The 18,121-nt window shown below is 36.7% G+C and overlaps 1 protein-coding gene across 1 annotated transcript in view; it reads right to left on the bottom strand.

Annotated features, from left to right (window-relative positions):
• MSH4 (mutS homolog 4) overlaps window positions 1-18,121 on the bottom strand; it is a 77,657-nt gene that overhangs the window by 29,136 nt on the left and 30,400 nt on the right. Inside the window, exons 9-13 of the mRNA XM_059691676.1 lie at window positions 15,774-15,848; window positions 11,288-11,352; window positions 10,059-10,228; window positions 1,553-1,689; window positions 455-558 (exon numbers count right to left, since the gene is read on the bottom strand). Coding sequence (XP_059547659.1) covers window positions 455-558; window positions 1,553-1,689; window positions 10,059-10,228; window positions 11,288-11,352; window positions 15,774-15,848 — 551 coding nt within the window. The remainder of the gene's footprint in view (window positions 1-454; window positions 559-1,552; window positions 1,690-10,058; window positions 10,229-11,287; window positions 11,353-15,773; window positions 15,849-18,121) is intronic.

Here is an 18,121-nt window from a genome sequence, read left to right on the forward strand (position 1 = left end):
TGTAATCTCTGTGGTCTCTGCCCTGAAATTGTTTGGAAAGCCCAATATTCTCTTTATCATCTCAGCTCACCAATTCTAAACATCCTATTTCTTATTTCTAGCTAAACTACTATTGTTTCATGAAAAGCAAGAGACTGACACTTCTGTGATGTTGCTGTAAAGCATGCAAAGTGGAAGTAAACTGAATAAAACCCCAAATAAGGCCAGGATGTGCCAAATTCTATATAATGGTAAAGTATGAGTAGTAATAAGGTTATTTGGCAATCAGATTTGCCCTAAGGCTTCTGTGAGACTCACTAATCCCGATCACAGTAACAAAATTTGTTTGTCCAGAAAATGTTCTTTCTTTACCATTTATTTTGCAATCAGATAAAAAGTAAATTAATGAAATTTATTATAATGACTCAAATGAAAGCAATTTAATTCAATACTCAAAAATTTCAAATGCTCTTACATATAAGTCATATGATAGATTTCTCTCAAAGACTCTTGGCATCTTTCATTCATTTTAATTAAATCTGCTGATGTAAAGCTATAAGAATTTTTCACTTTAGAGATCTGTCAGGAAATTAAAGAACAAAAGTCAATATAGATGTACACTCCTATGAAATAAAGCATACAAATCTTAAACAATAAAAATACAGATATTTAGGTTAGTCATTTTAATTTTTCAGTTAGTTTCTCAGAGAAAGTACCAAATAATGTTTGTGAATGAGAAAAGATCACGTCTAAGGTTAAAACAGAATTTTTTAATTTAGTCCATTGACATGACTTTTTTTTATAAGTCTTAAAACAACTGTATAGAAATGCTTATTTTAAAGTCTTATTATCAAGTAATATGCAGGACACATATTAGTAGTCCTCACTCCGATTCTGATGCCTATTTTAGGCCTTTCCCCATAACTGAACGTCACTCAATCTCTAATCCCATTACCAAGTCTCAATCCATTCTTCACTTCATCCATCCACATTACTTGGTAATACAGTATATATTTTAAAGCCCTGAAATTTAAATGGTTTGTTTTTGTCAAAAGGGACTCCCTTGGAGCAGAAAAGCGAAGACTAGAGTAGGTTAGATGTTCCCAAAGTGGTATATTATGGAGGAGTTAATACGTATATAGGAAAAAATATTTCCCTGGTCCAAAAGTTTGGCAATATTAGATTAAAACAAATTAAGTATATTTCTCTACTTCAGTCCTTTTAAAACTTTAATAGGCAAATGTGCGCTACAGAACTACCTAAAATGAGACGGTACAGTATTTTCTAAATTTCTTTGATCAAAAATATCTTTTGGACTATCTTTCTTCATTTTTCTTTTTTACCAAGCTCCCAGAACTGTGGGAAGCACTGCTTGGTATTTCTCTTTTTAAAAAATGCTCATAAATCACTCTTAAATTACTATAGCTATTAGATGGGTAGGTAGGAATAGGAGAGGCAATATACAGAACATTAGTAAATTTGGCATGTAAAACTCAAGAAGTGCCTGAAAATATGTAAACGTAATCCTGAAAAGTCAGAAACAATAATATCCTAACCAAGCTCTAGAGCGTACCTTAATAAACTCTGAAGGAAGTTGATCATTGGGTAGGGCTGCACAATCTATAGTCATCTGAATGAAAAATCCTCTAGCAGAGCTAAAACTTGTCCTTAAAGGAAGACTATATTTTTCTGCTAGCTGCGATATCATTCCTAGTAACCAGAAAAAAATAAAAACAAAATAAATTTTAATGAGAAATTATTTTTTCTGTTTAAAAATACCACATCCACTTTTTATTTTACATATAAATAGGAAGGTCTTTTTATACTTTTAAACTCTAAAGACTTTTAATGTCTAAAATATCTGGTTAAGTATTCTTTTTTTAAAATTGTAGAGCAAAGCTAGTCATTTGATTGGTATTTTGAAAGTAAAAGAATTGTAAAAATTAAATTAAATTAAGACTATTTTATGTTCTCTGTATTAGGAATATTAGGGGTTTATTTATTTTATTGTTTAAAGTATTACAAATAGTAGTACATATGTCTCCTTTTTTTCTCCATTGACCTTTTCCCAACCTCCCCTACCCCCCAGCACTTGCCCTCACCCCACGGTACCAGTGTCTTGCGTCCATTGGTTATGCTTATATGTATGCATGCAAGTCCTTCAGTTGATCTCTTACCTCCCCCCCAATCCTCCTGGCCTTCCCACTGTAATTTGACAGTCTGTTTGATGCTTCTCTGCCTTTGTAACTATATTTTTGTTCATCAGGTTATAATGTTCTTTATTATCCATAAATGAGTGAGATCATGTGATAATTTTCTTCCACTAACTGGATTATTTTACTTAGCATAATGCTCTCCAGTTCCATCCATGCTGTTGCAAATGGTAAGAATTCCTTCTTTTTCATAGCAGTGTAGTAAACCATTGTGTAGATGTACCACAGTTTTCTAATCCACTCATCTGCTGATGGGCATTTAGGCTGTTTCTAAATCTTAGCTATTGTAAATTGTGCTGCTATGAACATAGGGGTGCATATATCCTTTCTGATTGGTGTTTCTGTTTTCTTGGGACATATTCCTAGAAGTGGTATTATTAGGTCAAATGGCAGTTCTAATTTTAAATTTTTGAGGAAACACCAAACTGTTTTCCACAATGGCTGCACCAGTCTGCATTCCTACCAGCAGTGAAGAAGCATTCCTTTTTCTCCACATCCTCTCCAGCAATTTTCATTTGTTGATTTGTTGATGATAGCCATTCTAACAGGTGTAAGGTGGTACCTCACTGTTTTGATTTGCATCTCTCGGATTATTAGTGACTTTGAGCATCATTTCATATGTCTCTTGGCTTTCTGAATGTCCTCTTTTGAACAGTGTCTATTTAGGTTCTTTGCCCATTTTTTGATTGGATTGTTTATCTTCTCTTTGTTCAGCTATATGAGTTCTCTGTAAATGTTGGAGATTAAACCTTTATCGGAGATAACATTGGCAAATATGTTCTCCCATGCAGTGGGCTTTCTTGTTGTTTTGTTGATAGTTTCTTTTGCTGTGCAGAAGCTTTTTATTTTGATGTGGTCCCATTTGTTTATTTTCTCCTTAGTCTCTCTTGCCCTAGGATCTGTGTCTATACAGATATTGCTACGACATATGTCTGCAATTTTGCTGCCTATGGAGTCTTGTAGGATTTTTATGGTTTCCCATCTTACATTCAAGTCCTTTAGTCATTTTGAGTTTGTTTTTTATGTACGGTGTAAGTTGGTGATCTACTTTCATTTTTTTGCATGTATCTGCCAAAATTTCCCAGCTCCATTTATTAAAGAGGCTGTTTTGACTCCATTGTATGCTCTTGCCTCCTTTGTCCAATATTAATTGAGTATAATGGCTTGGGTCAATTTCTGGGTTCTCTATTCTGTTCCATTGGTCTATATGTCTGTTCTTGTGCCAGTATAAGGCATTTTGAGAATCATGGCTTGGTAATATAGCTTGATTTGTGGTATTAGGATCCCTCCAACTTTGTTCTTTCTCAGAATGGCTGTGGCTATTGAGGGTCTTTTTTTATTCCAGACGAATTTTGGGAGAGTTTGTTCTAGACCTTTGAAATATGCCATTGTTTTTTAATAGGTATTTCATTGAATCTATAGATTGCTTTAGGTAGTATGGACATTTTAATGATGTTGATTCTAACAATCCATGAACATGGTATGTTCTTCCATTTGTTTATGTTTGCCTCTATCTTTTTTTTTCAATGTCCTATAGTTTTCCAAGTACAGGTCTTTTACATCCTTAGTTAAATTTATTCCTAGGTATCTTAATTTTTTTGGTGCAATGATAAATCGGATTTTTTTTTTCATTTCTCTTTCTGTGAGTTCATTATTGGCATATAAAAAGGCCATAGATTTCTGGGTGTTAATTTTGTATCCTGCTACATTGCCAAATTCATTTATTAGGTCCAGTAGTTTTTCCATGGAGTCTTTGGGGTTTTCTATGTATAGTATCATGTCACCTGTGAATAAGAACAGTTTTACTTCTTTTCCAATTTGGATGCCTTTTAGTTCTTATTCTTGTCTGATCGCTATGGCTAGCATTTCCAGAACTATATCAAACAGGAATGGTGAGAGTAGTCATCCCTGTCTTGTTCCTGTTCTTAGGGGAAATGGTTCTAGTTTTTGTCCATTGAGTATGATGTTGACTGTAGACTTGTCATATAAGGCTTTTTTTATGTTGAGGTATGATCCCTCTATTCCCATTTTGCTGAGAGTTTTTATCAAGAAAGGGTGTTTGGATTTTGTCGAATGATTTTTCTGCATCCATTGATATGATTATGTGATTTTTGTCTCTCAGTTTGTTTATGTGATGTATCCCATTTATTGATTTGTGGATATTGTGCCATCCTTGCATCCCTGGAATAAATCCCACTTGGTCATAGTGTATGATCTTTCTAATGTATTGCTGAATCTGATTTCCTAGAATTTTGTTGAGGATTTTAGCATCCATATTCATCAAGGATATTGGCCTGTAGTTCTCTTTTTTTGTGGTGCCTTTATCTGGTTTTGGGATTAGGGTAATGCTGGCTTCATAGAAAAAGATTAGAAGTCTGCCTTCCTCTTGAATTTTTTGGAATAGTATGAGAAGGACAAGTTTTAATTCTTCTTTGAATGCTTGGTAGAACTCTTAAAAGCCATCCAGACCAGGGCTTTTGTTTGCTGGAAGATTTTTGATCACTGTTTCAATTTTTTTGGTAGTTACCAGCCTATTCAGGTTTTTTTATTCTTCTTGGTTGAGTTTTGGGAGCTTGTATTGTTCTAATAATATGTCCATTTCATCTAGGTTGTCCATTTTGTTGGAATAGAGTTGTTCATAGTATTTTTTCATAATCGTTTGTATTTCTATAGGATCAGTTGTTACTTCACCTCTTTCATTCCTGATTTTGTTTATTTGGGTCCTCTCTCTTTGCTTCTTGGTGAGCCTGGCTAGAGGTTCATCAATCTTGTTTATCCTTTCAAAGAAGCAGCTCTTGCCTTTGTTGATCTGTTGTATTGTTTTTTTGGTCTCTATGTTGTTTGATCTTTATTATTCCCTTCTTTCTGCTTACGCTGGGCTTTTCTTTTTGCTCTCTTTCTAACTCTTTGAGTTGTAGGGTTAGATAATGTATTGCCATTGTTTCTTATTTTTTGAGGTAGGCCTGTACAGCTATGAACTTCCCTCTCAAGACTGCTTTCACTGTGAACCATAGATTTTGAATTGTTGCATTTTCATTGTCATTTGTTGCCATGATGCTTTTTATTTCTTCTTTGATTTCTTTGGTAAACTAATCATTGTTTAATAGCATGCTATTCAGCCTCCAGGTGTTTGATTTTTTGTTTTTGTTTTTATTATAGTTGATTTCTAGTTTTATGCCATTGTGATCTGAGAAGATGCTTGATATGATTTTCTTGAATTTGCCTGTGTCCCACTATATGGCCTATCTTTGAAAATGACCCATGTGCACTTGAGAAGAATGCATATTCTGTGGCTTTGGGGTGAAATGCTCTGAAGATGTCAATTAATTCCATCTGATGTAGTGAGTCATTTAGAATTGATATTTCTCTGCTGATTTCTTGTTTAGAGGATTTGTCCAATGGTGTTAGTGGGGTATTAACGTCCCCTACTATGACTGTATTGCTGTCAATCTATCCATTGATATCCTTCAGAAGTTTTTTTATGTATTTGGATGCTCCTGTATGGGGTGCATATATATGTTTCCCAGAGTTATGTCTTCTTGTTGAATTGCTCCCTTTTGTATTATGAAGTGGCCTTCCCTATCTCTTGTTATGGCCTTCACTTTGAGGTCTAATTTGTCAGATATAAGTATTGCTACCCCAGCTATTTTTTCATTTCCATTCACCTGAAAAACCTTTTCCATCCCTTCACTATCAGTCTGTGTGAGTCCTTTGTTCTGAGGTGGGTTTCCTGTAGACAGCAGATATATGGATCATGGTTTCTTATCCACTGAGCTACCCTATGTCTTTTTATTGGGGCATTTAATCCATTTACATTTAAAGTTATTATTGATAGGTACTTGTTTGTCGCCATTTTTATTCTTTATGCCTGTGTTCCTTCTCCCTTTCCTATTTGTTCTTTTTACAGCAGACCCTTTAGCATTTCTTGCATTGCTAGTTTGGTGGTAATAAACTCCCTTAATCCTTTTTAGTGTATGAAGCTCCTGATTTCACCCTCAATTTTGATTGATAGCCTTGCTGGGTACAGTATTCTTGGATTCAGACCATGACTTTGTATATTTCATTACATTGCCTTCTGGCTTGATGTGTTTCTGTTGAGAAATCAATCACTCGTCTGAAGGGGGATCCTTTGTAGGTAACTTTCTGTCTCTCTCTGACCACTTTTTAGATTCTTACTTTGTCTTTGGTGTTTGCCAATTTCATTATAATGTGCCTTGGCATTGGTCTTTTGGGGTTCATTTTGTTTGGGACTCTGTGAGCTTCTTGGACTGGTGTCAGTTTTTTCTTCTCGATATCAGGGAAGTTTTCTGTCATTATTTCTTCAAACAGGTTTTCTATTCCTTGCTCAGTTTCCTCTCCTTCTGGCATCCCTATTATGCAAATGTTGTTTCATTTCATGTTATTCCAAAGTTCCCTTAGGCCAGGGGTGGGCAAACTTTTTGACTCGAGGGCCACAATGGGTTCTTAAACTGGACTCAGAAGGAGCTGCAGCTGTGTTTCCCGACGTTGCCATGTTAACACTGCTGCTGGTGAAGGAGCGGAGGGGAGAGCAAATGAACCCTCAGCTCTTTTGGATCAGCGGGCCGGATAGAACAGCTGAATGGGCCGGATCCGGCCCATAGGCCGTAGTTTGCCCACAGCTGCCTTAGGCTCTCCTCCTGTTTTTTAAGTTTTTTTTCTAGATGCTGCTCTGCTTGGGTATTTTTTCCTACCTTGCTTTCTAGCTCACTGATGTGGTCCTCTGCTTCTTCTAGTCTACTGTTGATGCTTTCTATTGAGTTCTTTATTGCAGTAATGTCATTTTTCATTTCTTCTTGGTTCTTCTTCATTTCCTCTTTGTTCTTACATATATTGTTGAATTTGTCTTCCAACCTTTTCAGTGACCTTTTGACCATTTCTCTGAATTCTTTCTCTGACATATTGCTTGCCTCCATTTCACTTACTTCCTTTTCTGGTGATGCCTCCTTTTCTTTCTTATGTGGGCTGTTTTTTTTTTGTCTCCCCATGATCTCTCCTCTCTGGGTGTCTGGTTATGTAGCTCTCTCTCTTCTGTGTTGACTTAAAGGCACAAAATAAAACACAACCAGGCACAACGCACAAGGCACTGAACACAAATGTATTCATGATACTAATAACCCCAAATAAAGGTGACCACCAGAGAAAAGAGAATTAGGGGATAAAAAAAAAGAGTGTAAAAATGATATTGAGAAATGGAAAAAAGCAGGAGAGAAAAGAAAGAGAATAAAAAAAGAAGGGGGAAAAAACTATGTGGGGAGAAAACTCCAATAAAACAACTAATCAAAAAAAAATGCAAACAACAAACACCCAGAGATAAATGCAAACTACAAACAATAACTAATAAGAAGCGAGAAGAGAAAAAACAGAAGCAAAATTAAAAAAAGAAACAATCACACAAACAAAAAAAGTAAACTAATCAACTATGAAAACAACAACAACAATAGGACAGAGAGAAAGAAGAGCAAAATACAGCAAAATAAAACAAAAAAAAATCTAGAAAAGAAAAAATAAGGGAAGATAGAAAAAGAATTGGATAGTGAAGAAAGAGAAGAGAGAAGTGTATATGTACTTGGAGCAGGGGAGTGGAAATTAGATATATAATTAGGATGAATTTTTGACAGGGAGTAAAAGAAAGAATAGGGAAAATCTAAAGCAGGAATAAGGTAAGAGAAACAGGACAACAAAAGGGGAAAAGTGAGTAAGAGTGTTGGCAGAAAGGTAAAGTTGAGATAGAGTAAAATGATGCTAAAGGAAAAATGAAAATAGAATGTAGGACACTAATCCCATAATAAAGTAAATAAAATAAAGAAAAAATAAAATGAAACTTAATAAAAGGTAGGATAATAGTAGTAATAATACTATTTAAGAATAAAAATATAATCATTAAAAAGGTAAAATCAAGTGAAAAAAAATGTACTTTCTTAAGTAAAAGATAAAAAATAAAAATGTGAAGGTCATTCACTTCCTCTACTGTTCTGTTTGGCATGCCTGTTTCCTGTAAGGTAGTCAGGACATTATTGAGTTCCCATTATTGAGCTCCTCTGTGTCGTAAGCCACAATCCTGTTTTCAAGCAGGCGGTATTTCTTTGTTTCTCAGCCTGCCTTTAGTTGTATTTACACAAGAGTCAATTTGTGATTCACCCCTGGGTGGCAGTGTTTCTGTATTGACATCCAGGGCCAGAAGTCCTCTCTTTCCAGTATTTAGTTTTTGTTTTCCCTGCAGCACTTAATACTGGGTTGGGGGAATGGACTGCCCCAGACTGGTTTTCTGATCATTTCTCCCTGCTCTGATCCCCAGGTTCCACAAAAACAACTTTTCCCTGCAGTCTGAGAGTGTTTTCAATTGGGAGATCCTATGTACTGGGCTTAGGAATCAAAAGCAAGGATTTAAAGAGAAAAAAAAGCCAGAGACAGTGGACTCCTGACGTTTCCCCCCAGCATTGCGCACGTCTCTGAGCACATCCTGTTTCCTTGGCAGTGCACAGCCAGTATACTGGTAGAACTTCAGGCTGTCTTTCTGTGCCCAGCCCAGCTATGGGTTGATTTCTAGAGTTCCCTTCTGCCAGGAGTCCTGTGGAACCCCTTCCACATTCGTGGGCTATGCTGACCCCAACTGCCACTGATTTTGTGGGGCGCAGACTTCCTTTGAACCCTAGATACCACTGCGTGCGTTTCTCCCTCCAGCCTGGATCGCAGACCTCACCTTTCTCTAGGTGATAATTTGACCTTTTCGTGAGATGGTGCAGGGCTTGTCCGCATCCACGTATTCACGCTGCTTGAGACCTGGTATTCCTGGGTTTGTAGCTGGTCCCTGGGTAACGTGGTTGTAGGGTCCTGGGAGGTATCCGAGTTCTTCCCGGTTGAAGATAAGGCTAGGCGTCTGTTCACAGCCACTCTCGCCTTCAAGATGGCGCAGTCTCTGCGGCAGAGGCGGCTGCTCCGGGAGAGATTTCAGCAGCAGTAGGGGCTGCCTGGTCAAGGGAGCCCGGTCAGGCAGTCCCCAACAGTCCCTTGGAATATAGCTGTCCCTAATAGACACTCCCCACACGTCCACACTCTCTCCTTCCGTTCTTTCACTCACACACTATCTTGCAGCCTGCCTTCCCGTCAGCAGCCACCTTCCAAGCTCTTTTTTATTGATTAAGCTATTATATATGTTCTTATTCCCCCATTGTCCCCCCACCCCACTCCCGTTCATGCCCTCACACCCTTGGTGTCTGTGTCCATTGATTATGCTTATATGCATGCATACAAGTCCTTTAGGAATATTAGTTTTTGATTCATTCTATTTTTTTAAAAAAAGAGAACACATAAATTATTGCAATAATTACTTCACAATAAGAAATACCCTCTATAAAACATATTTTACAAAACAAAATATTCCAGCCCTGGCCAGTGTTAGACAATTGATGTGCCCCTCTCATGCACATGTTTCTGTACAAGAATGTTTCTGTTTTATGTATTCACAACTGTAAATCAACTTTTGCTCACCCCTATATTTGTTAAATTACTATACTGGCTCAAATGCATCCTCTTCTAGATAAAAATGATATCTCTTCCTCCACTGAAACCCTTTAATACTGATAGCCTGCATTTTTTATGCAGTTTCTATGTTCTATAAAGGTACTTCTATATTTAACTTTGGAGAAAAAAAATAGACATATTATAACACTTTGTAATCTTTATTTTTTTAAATATTCCTTAAGTGGTAATATGTGTTAATATTACCTGTTTGATAAAAAAAAAATTAAAAGTATTCATAGCAGGTTATCACCAACAAAAAAGCACAGCATGTCTAAAAGTTTGTTTTCTTTCTAAAAAACAAAAAAATATGCTCAATTAAATTACCTGCTATGTCATCTACAATCTCTGTATATGTTCTTCTAGCTATGTCCAGAAATTCATTTATATTAGACCTCACTGCATAGCACTTTTGAGTCCTCATGTTCAGGCATCCTTTCATGTACCTTGCATCATCATTAATTACTGTTTTAATCTTTTCAAGTATGATTCCAAACCTAAAAAAAGAATATTACAGGCAATAAGTAAGACAATTATAATTCATAATTTGAGTCATAGTTAATGATAACAAATATCATATTATCTTAAATCACTGTTGAAAATAATGATTAAGCAATATATATTTAAATTTACATAAGTTAGAACTTTGACTATGTCAATTTTAAACTACTTTGTTGGACTAGATTCTGAAAATAATATGAGGCCACCAAGAGCGATTCTACAACTGCTAGTAAACAGATCTCCCAAATTATACATACTGACTGTGACAATGAATATAAAATGTACCCTGGAACAACTGTTAAAAAATTTCTGGTTTCATGTTCATTGATTCAATAAACATTTACTTATACCATGTATTAAGCACTCTGTTAGATGCAGAGATTCAAAGAAGGATTAACATATGGTCCTCACACTTAATGGGGGAAAGGGAGACTGAACATATATTGTGAGACAGTATACAAGTGATTAAATACAGTGATTATGCAAACCAGAAGTCTAACGTTTTGTTTATTCTGTTCTGTATTCTATTTGTAATTCAGTTTTATTATGAACCCCAATTTGTAGGCTTACATAATATCTGAATCTTAAATCAATGAAATAACAGTTTTTAAGTATCAAGTCATTTTGGTCAAGAGCCAAGGTGCTACTGCTATAAACAATATTAAAATTAAATTGTATTTAGATCTTATTCAGTATTCATGTCTATTATTTTTGGTTATATTAGGCCCTTCACAATTTAACAAAAGAGAAAATACATGCTTATATTTGTAAGACTTTCCATAAGAGAATGGCTAAAAAGATATATTAAAATTGTGTATGATTTTTAATGCTATTCTAATTGTCCATTAACACAAATACTCAATATGATGTTGCCCTACTTATTGGTATTTACAAGATAAAATGTATAGTTACAATTTTGAAGAATAGTTTAAAGGATCTATTAACTAAAGCTCAAGTAATTATTCTACAAAATATAATTAGAGTTCTTAAAAATCAGTGACGATCAGGAAGAAAGGGATAATCTGATATTTGATTAACAGTTGAGTGACAAAGACCTCTTATCTTCCAAGGAACCATAGTAAGCTCTTAATAAAGGTGTATTACAGTTCTTCAGAGCAATCTATTAGAGAATAAAATAAAGATAGTTAAGGATAATGAAGTATGACATTATTCACACATAGCATTTTACATTTGTTCAATACTTTACAGCTTACCAAGTGCTTTCTTGCTTCATCTTCTCACTTACATACTCATAAAACATATTTTAGATATGTAGGTGAAGACAAATGGTATCTTTCTCATTTTCCATATTAAGAGCACAGGGCCAATAAGTGGCCTCCACTGCTTCATTATTATGACTTATTTTTCTTGTCTCCCAACTAACTGTTAATACCCACTACTTATCAGCGATAAGTACTTAAGCAGCTATCATTATACATTTGGAGTACTCTACATAAAATTCCAAAATTTGCATTATATTTACATTAAACTAAAAAAGTGCTCTGTATATTAAAAAATAGAGCAACTTCTCCATTCTTATATGGTAAAAGTATAGATTTTATTTTGCTCAATGGCTACTATAAGTTTCATTACTTGAATAAACAAAACAGTTTAAGTGCTATGAGGCAATGGCAATATTTTTTGTTTATGAATAAAATGTAATACTTATACATTAATAAAAACTAAAAAACTCAGAAAAACATAAAGAAAAACATTTAAATCACTCTTAATTCTACCACCCTTCCAAAGATAAATAATCTAAATATTATGGTACATTTCCTGTCACTTCTTTTAAAAAAATTCATTGCATGTTCCTTTTCTCCTCCACTTAATACTATAGCATAAGCATTAAAAAAACTTTTATAGCAACAATTTTAAATAATTCCTAATATGTATTCCACCATGAAGGAAGCAAGTTGTCTCTTCTCCTAATTATTGGAGTTCTAGGCTACTTATAATTTCTAATATAAATAATGCTGCAATTACCATCACTAGGCATAAATCTTGGTCAACATTTTTTAAGTTATTTCAGACAGATTTCTAGATGTGGTATTACAGGATCAAAAAACATACTTTTCAAAAATTTCCTGTAAAATATGTTCAATTTTTATTCCTGCCAGCTATGGAGTTTCCCTTCTCACTGTTCTCTCAGTAGCAGTAAGTTGCACTTTGATTTCCATTTTGTAGTCATTTTCCTTATTTCCACTGTCATTCCAGTATTTTCTTTAAAAATTACATAACTTTTATGATGAAAGAAATTAGTATTTTGTCTTTCCTTTGCTATAAATTTTTCCTGAGGTTCTTTGGCTTTTACTTTGCCTTTGAAATATCAAAATTTGAAATTTGTTGAATCAAATCTATCAATTTGGGGAGAAGATTTATTACTATACCACTTTCATCTTAAGAAAGATAACAATGATTTTGAAATCCTTTGCCAAATTGCTTTTATTACATATTTACCAGAATAAACTCTATAAAAATTATTCCTTATTTTTCATTATTTTTTCTTTTAAAAAAGTTTTTTCTGCCACTTTCATTTTTAAAATATTCTGCACAAGATAGTACTTAAAAATTGATAAGAAAATCACCATTTTGTGACCAACAGGTAATTACTTCAGGTAAGAGTTTGGCTCAGTGGATAGAGCACCGGCCTGCAGACTAAAGGGTTCCCAGTTTGATTCCAGTCAAGGGCATGTACCTCCTTTGCAGGCTGGATCCCTGGGTGAGGTGCATGCAGGAGGCAACCAATTGATGTATCTCTCTCACATTGATGTTTCTCTCTCTGTCTCTCTCCCTTCCTTCCACTCTTTCTAAAAGTCAACAGAAAAATTACCTCAGGTGAGGATTAAAAAAAAAAAAGAGTTGTAATAAATACCAAAATCAATGAGTGAAAGTCTGATGAGAAAAAGGATATTTAGCCGAAACCAGTTGGGCTCAGTGGATAGAGCGTCGGCTTGCGGACTGAAAGATCCCAGGTTCAATTCCGGTCAAGGGCATGTACCTGGGTTGCGGGCACATCCCCAGTGGGAGATGTGCAGGAGGCAGCTGATCGATGTTTCTTTCTCATCGATGTTTCTAACTCTCTATCTCTCTCCCTTCCTCTCTTTAAAAAATCAATAAAATATATTTTTTTAAATAAAGGATATTTACACAGTCTCAAAGTATTTCTTCATACATTACTTATAACTTTAAAAAGAAAAATAGGGAAATGACATCAACATGAGAAATATACATTTTTACAGAATATTACTGCCAAATATGCATAAGCTGAATTTAACCATGAATAAATAATCAGACAAATTGAAGAATATCCTATAAAACAACTGACCTTTACGCTTCAAAATGTCAATATCATAACAAAGAAATGCTGAGAAACTTTTCAATTCGAAGGAGTATATAAAATCCTGACATTAAATATAATGCATGGTTCTGAACTAGACCCTGTAACTGGGGGGGGGGGGGGGGGGGGGAGAGAGTGGAGGATGGAATCCATAAAGAACATTATTAGGACAACTGGAAAATTTTAAATATGGGCTATAGATTATATAACAGTAGTCTATTAATGCTACATATCCTGAATTTTATAATCATACTAGAGGCCCGGTGCACAAAAATTTGTGCACTCGGGGGGGGGAGGGGGGGTCCCTCAGCCCGGCCTGTGCCCTCTAGCAGTCTGGGACCCCTTGGGAGATAACGACCTGCTGGCTTAGGCCTGCTCCCGGGTGGCAGAGGGCAGGCCCAATCCCTAGGTGCAGCCCCTGGTCGGGCTCAGAGCAGGGCTGATTGGGGAGTTGGGGCGCCGCCCCCTGTCACACTCAAGGCAGGGTCGATGGGGAGGTTGTGGAGCAATCCCCTTTCACACACAGAGCAGGGCCCATCAGGGGGGTTGGGGCTCTGTACCCTGTCACGCACAGAGCAGGGCCCATCAGGGGGTTGGGGTGCTGCCCTCTACCACCCACAGAGCAGGGCGGATCAGGGGGTTGGGGCACCGCCACTCTCACACTCAGGGCAGGGCCGAGGGGGAGGTTATGGCTCTACCCCGTCACACACAGAGCAGGGCCCGTGGGGGGGGGGGGAGCTCCCCCCTATCAGGCACAGAGCAGGGTGGATAGGGAGGTTGTGGCCCCACACCCTGTCACACACAGAGCCGCAGAGCGATCAGGGGGTTTGGGTGCTGCCCCCTGTCATGCTGATTCCAGTGCCGGGAGGCCTCACGGCTCCGCTGATCCCGGTTCTGGGAGGCATATTACCCTTTTACTATATAGAATAGAGGCCTGGTGCATGGGTGGGGCCGGCTGGTTTGCCCTGAAGGGTGTCCTGGATCAGGGTGGGGGTCCCCACTGGGGTGCCTGGCCAGTCTGGGTGAGGGGCTGAGGGCTGTTTTCAGGCTGGGGGTGACTGAACTCCCAAACGCTCCTTTTTTCCTTTTTTTTTTTTTTTAATTCTGGGCCAGCTTTAGCTTGAGGCTTGGCTCCAGCTCTTAGGCCTCCGGCTGAAAGTAGGTTTCTGGCCTTTGCTTACAATGTTGCGAATCTGCTGGCTGAAGTTGGGCGTATTTGTTACAATGTTTCTTAAACTGCCTGCTCAGAGGCAGCAGCAGGCGGGGAACGTTGGTTTCCTCCGTCACTGAGGCAAGCAAGCCTCATGTTAGTTTCAAGCTGCCTGGCTGCCGGCCGCCATCTTGGCTGACAGTTAATTTGCATATCTCGCTGATTAGCCAATGAAAAGGGTATCGGTCGTACGCCAATTACCATGTTTCTCTTTTATTAGATAGGATGTGTTTGGGTAAAGGAACATATTTGCTCTTAGGAGATATACACTTTAGTATTTAGGTACTATAACTTATTCTCAAATAGTTCAGTAAAAATAATAATAGTAAGGCCTTAGCCCAGTGGTTCTCAACCTTCCTAATGCCGTGACCTTTAATACAGTTCCTCATGTTGTGGTGACCCCCAATTTCATTGTTACAAATTGAACATAATTAAAGCATAGTGATTAATCACAAAAACAATATGTAATTATGTATGTGTTTTTTGATGGTCTTAGGTGACCCCTGTGAAAGGGTCGTTCAACCCCCAAAGGGGTCACGACCCACAGGTTGAGAACCGCTGTCCTAGCTGTTTTGGCTCAGTGGAGAGCGTCAGCCTGCAGACTGAAGGGTCCCAGGTTCAATTCCAATCAAGGGCACATGCCCGGGTTAAAGGCTCCATCCCAAGTAGGGGGCATGCAAGAAGCAGCCAATCAATGATTCTCTCTCATCATTGTTTCTATCTCCCTCTCCCTCTCCCTTCCTCTCTGAAATCAATAAAAATAAAAAAATTAAAATTAAAACATAAAAAAGAGACAAAAGAAACATCTGAAATTTAAAAAAATAATAATAGTAATAATATGCGTATGTATTGTGCATGTAAAGATAGATAATATGGGAATTAGTTATACTATTTTGTGATTTCCTCTGAGTTTGAAATTTCTGCAAAACAAAAAATTTAAAAATATGGATTACTAGACATGTTTTGTACAATACACACACACATAAATTACCTTTAAAGGATCCACAAGTTCCAAGGTATGTTTTAGGTATATTAAATTTGTTATCTTTGATTCAGCTACATTAACCTATTAAAATAAAAATCCAAATGTGGATACCATAAACATTTAATACAAAATGTGCTTTTCAAAAAAATGTGTTTTCCTCTAAACATTCTATGCTTATCTTATTTCATATACTTTTTACATATCAATCAAGCCAAGGTACCTGCCAGCCTAAATACTGTTAGGAAATTACTGATCCATTATAGTAAGACTAGCACACTAGTCTCCTGAAAGTCTGAAAATGAAAAAGAGTTCACATCATTGTACCCAATTTTCATTTCTATTAAAGCTCCTTGATCTACCTTAACTCATAGTAGTGATAGGAAATAACAGTTCAATTCTGAGCAAAAGGATTAACTGAAAAAGGCAAAAAGATTATTTCTGGATAGAAGATATTTGAAAAACTGAATCCAAACAACCCAGATAATTACAAAACAACACAAATTTCCCTTATCGGTTCCTGTTTGTTCAAATAAAATAATTTTCATAAAATTCCAGTGGCCCAAAGGACTTACAGTTTTTCAAAATAAAGCAACACCAGCATCCTAAATTTTATAAATAAACATTTTATAAATTAAATAATAGTACAATCTCTAAAGTGGCACTATACCTGGGGAAATAAAAAAGTTCTCAAGGATGGACTACTTTACCAATCTGACAAAAACTTTAGGGATATTACTATTGAGATATAGTAGTAATTAATATGGCACTGTTTCTTTTTGAAACCTTCTGACTTTTATCCCCATTGTACACGCAATGTACCTGAACTGTTCTGTCATCAGATGGGTCAATTTAAAAGAAATACCAAAATGTAGGTTTGTAACCCTAAAACAAGTTATCTCATGCTTTCTTATAATGGATCTCTGAAACTAACTGGAAGATTAAAAATAAATAAAATTCATCAAACAGAAGACAACTATTATTACTATTACCAAAGGAAAACATCTTCCAAAAATAGCCAAAACACCCTTGTATAAGAACAAGGTAAAAGAAATCTAACAAAAATCAATTTCTAATAGAGTAACTAAGAAACTGTGGTATTGGCCTAAGGACAGACAGAGACCAATGAAACAAATAGAGACTAGAAATAGACCCAATAAATTTTGAGTACTTGATTTATGACAAAGGTGGGAGAAAGGACAGTCTTTTCCATAAATGGTGTCAATATAATTATGAATCTATAGGAGGAAAAATGAAATGTGGTCCCTTCCTCATACCACATACAAAAATCAATTCCAGATATTTTTATTGGGAGGAACCAAGATGGCGGCATAGGTAAACACTGGAGATTGCTACCTTGCACAACCACTTCAAAAATACAACTAAAAGACGGAACGGACATCACCCAGAACCACAGGAAAGCTGGCTGAGGGGAAATTCTTCAACTAGAAGGAAAGAGAACAGCATACCGAGACTCAGAGGAGGCGCAGTGCGGAAAATACAAAGGTGTGGAGGTGCACGCTGAGCTGGCTGGTGGCTGAGGGTGCGGTTGTCTGTTTCAATCGGGAGGGAGTCTCAGGCTCTGAGCTCCAGTTCTGGGCAAGTCTCTAGGGACCCAGACTCAAACGGGAGAAGCAGGACTGTCTGGCATCGGTTGGAACTCGTGGGCAGCTTTCTCTCCGAGGTTTGCAAATCACCCCCAGTATTTCCTACAACAATCAAGGCTTAACTACAACAAGACTGCGCACAAAGACCACTAGGGGGTGCACCAAGAAAGCATAAAAAATGCAGAGACAAAGAAACAGGACACAAATGTCGATGGAGGATATAGAATTCAGAACCACACTTTTAAGGTCTTTCAATAATCTTCTAGAAACTGTCGATAAACTTAATGAGATCTGCAAGAAATCTAATGAGACCCTCGATGTTGTGATAAAGAACCAACTAGAAATTAAGCATACACTGACTGAAATAAAGAATAATATACAGACTCCCAACAGCAGACCAGAGGAGCGCAAGAATCAAGTCAAAGATTTGAAATGCGAAGAACCAAAAAACACCCAACCGGAAAAGCAAAATGAAAAAAGAATCCGAAAATACGAGGATAGTGTAAGGAGCCTCTGGGACAGCTTCAAGCGTTCCAACATCAGAATTATAGGGGTGCCAGAAGATGAGATAGACCAAGATATTGAAAACCTATTTGAAGAAATAATGACAGAAAACTTCCCCTACCTGGTGAAAGAAATAGACTTACAACTCCAGGAAGCACAGAGAACCCCAAACAAAAGGAATCCAAAGAGGACCACACCAAGATACATCATAATTAAAATTCCAAGAGCAAAAATCAATTCCAGGCA

Source organism: Myotis daubentonii, chromosome 3 (assembly GCF_963259705.1).
Source record: "Myotis daubentonii chromosome 3, mMyoDau2.1, whole genome shotgun sequence".
Lineage (NCBI taxonomy): Eukaryota > Metazoa > Chordata > Mammalia > Chiroptera > Vespertilionidae > Myotis > Myotis daubentonii.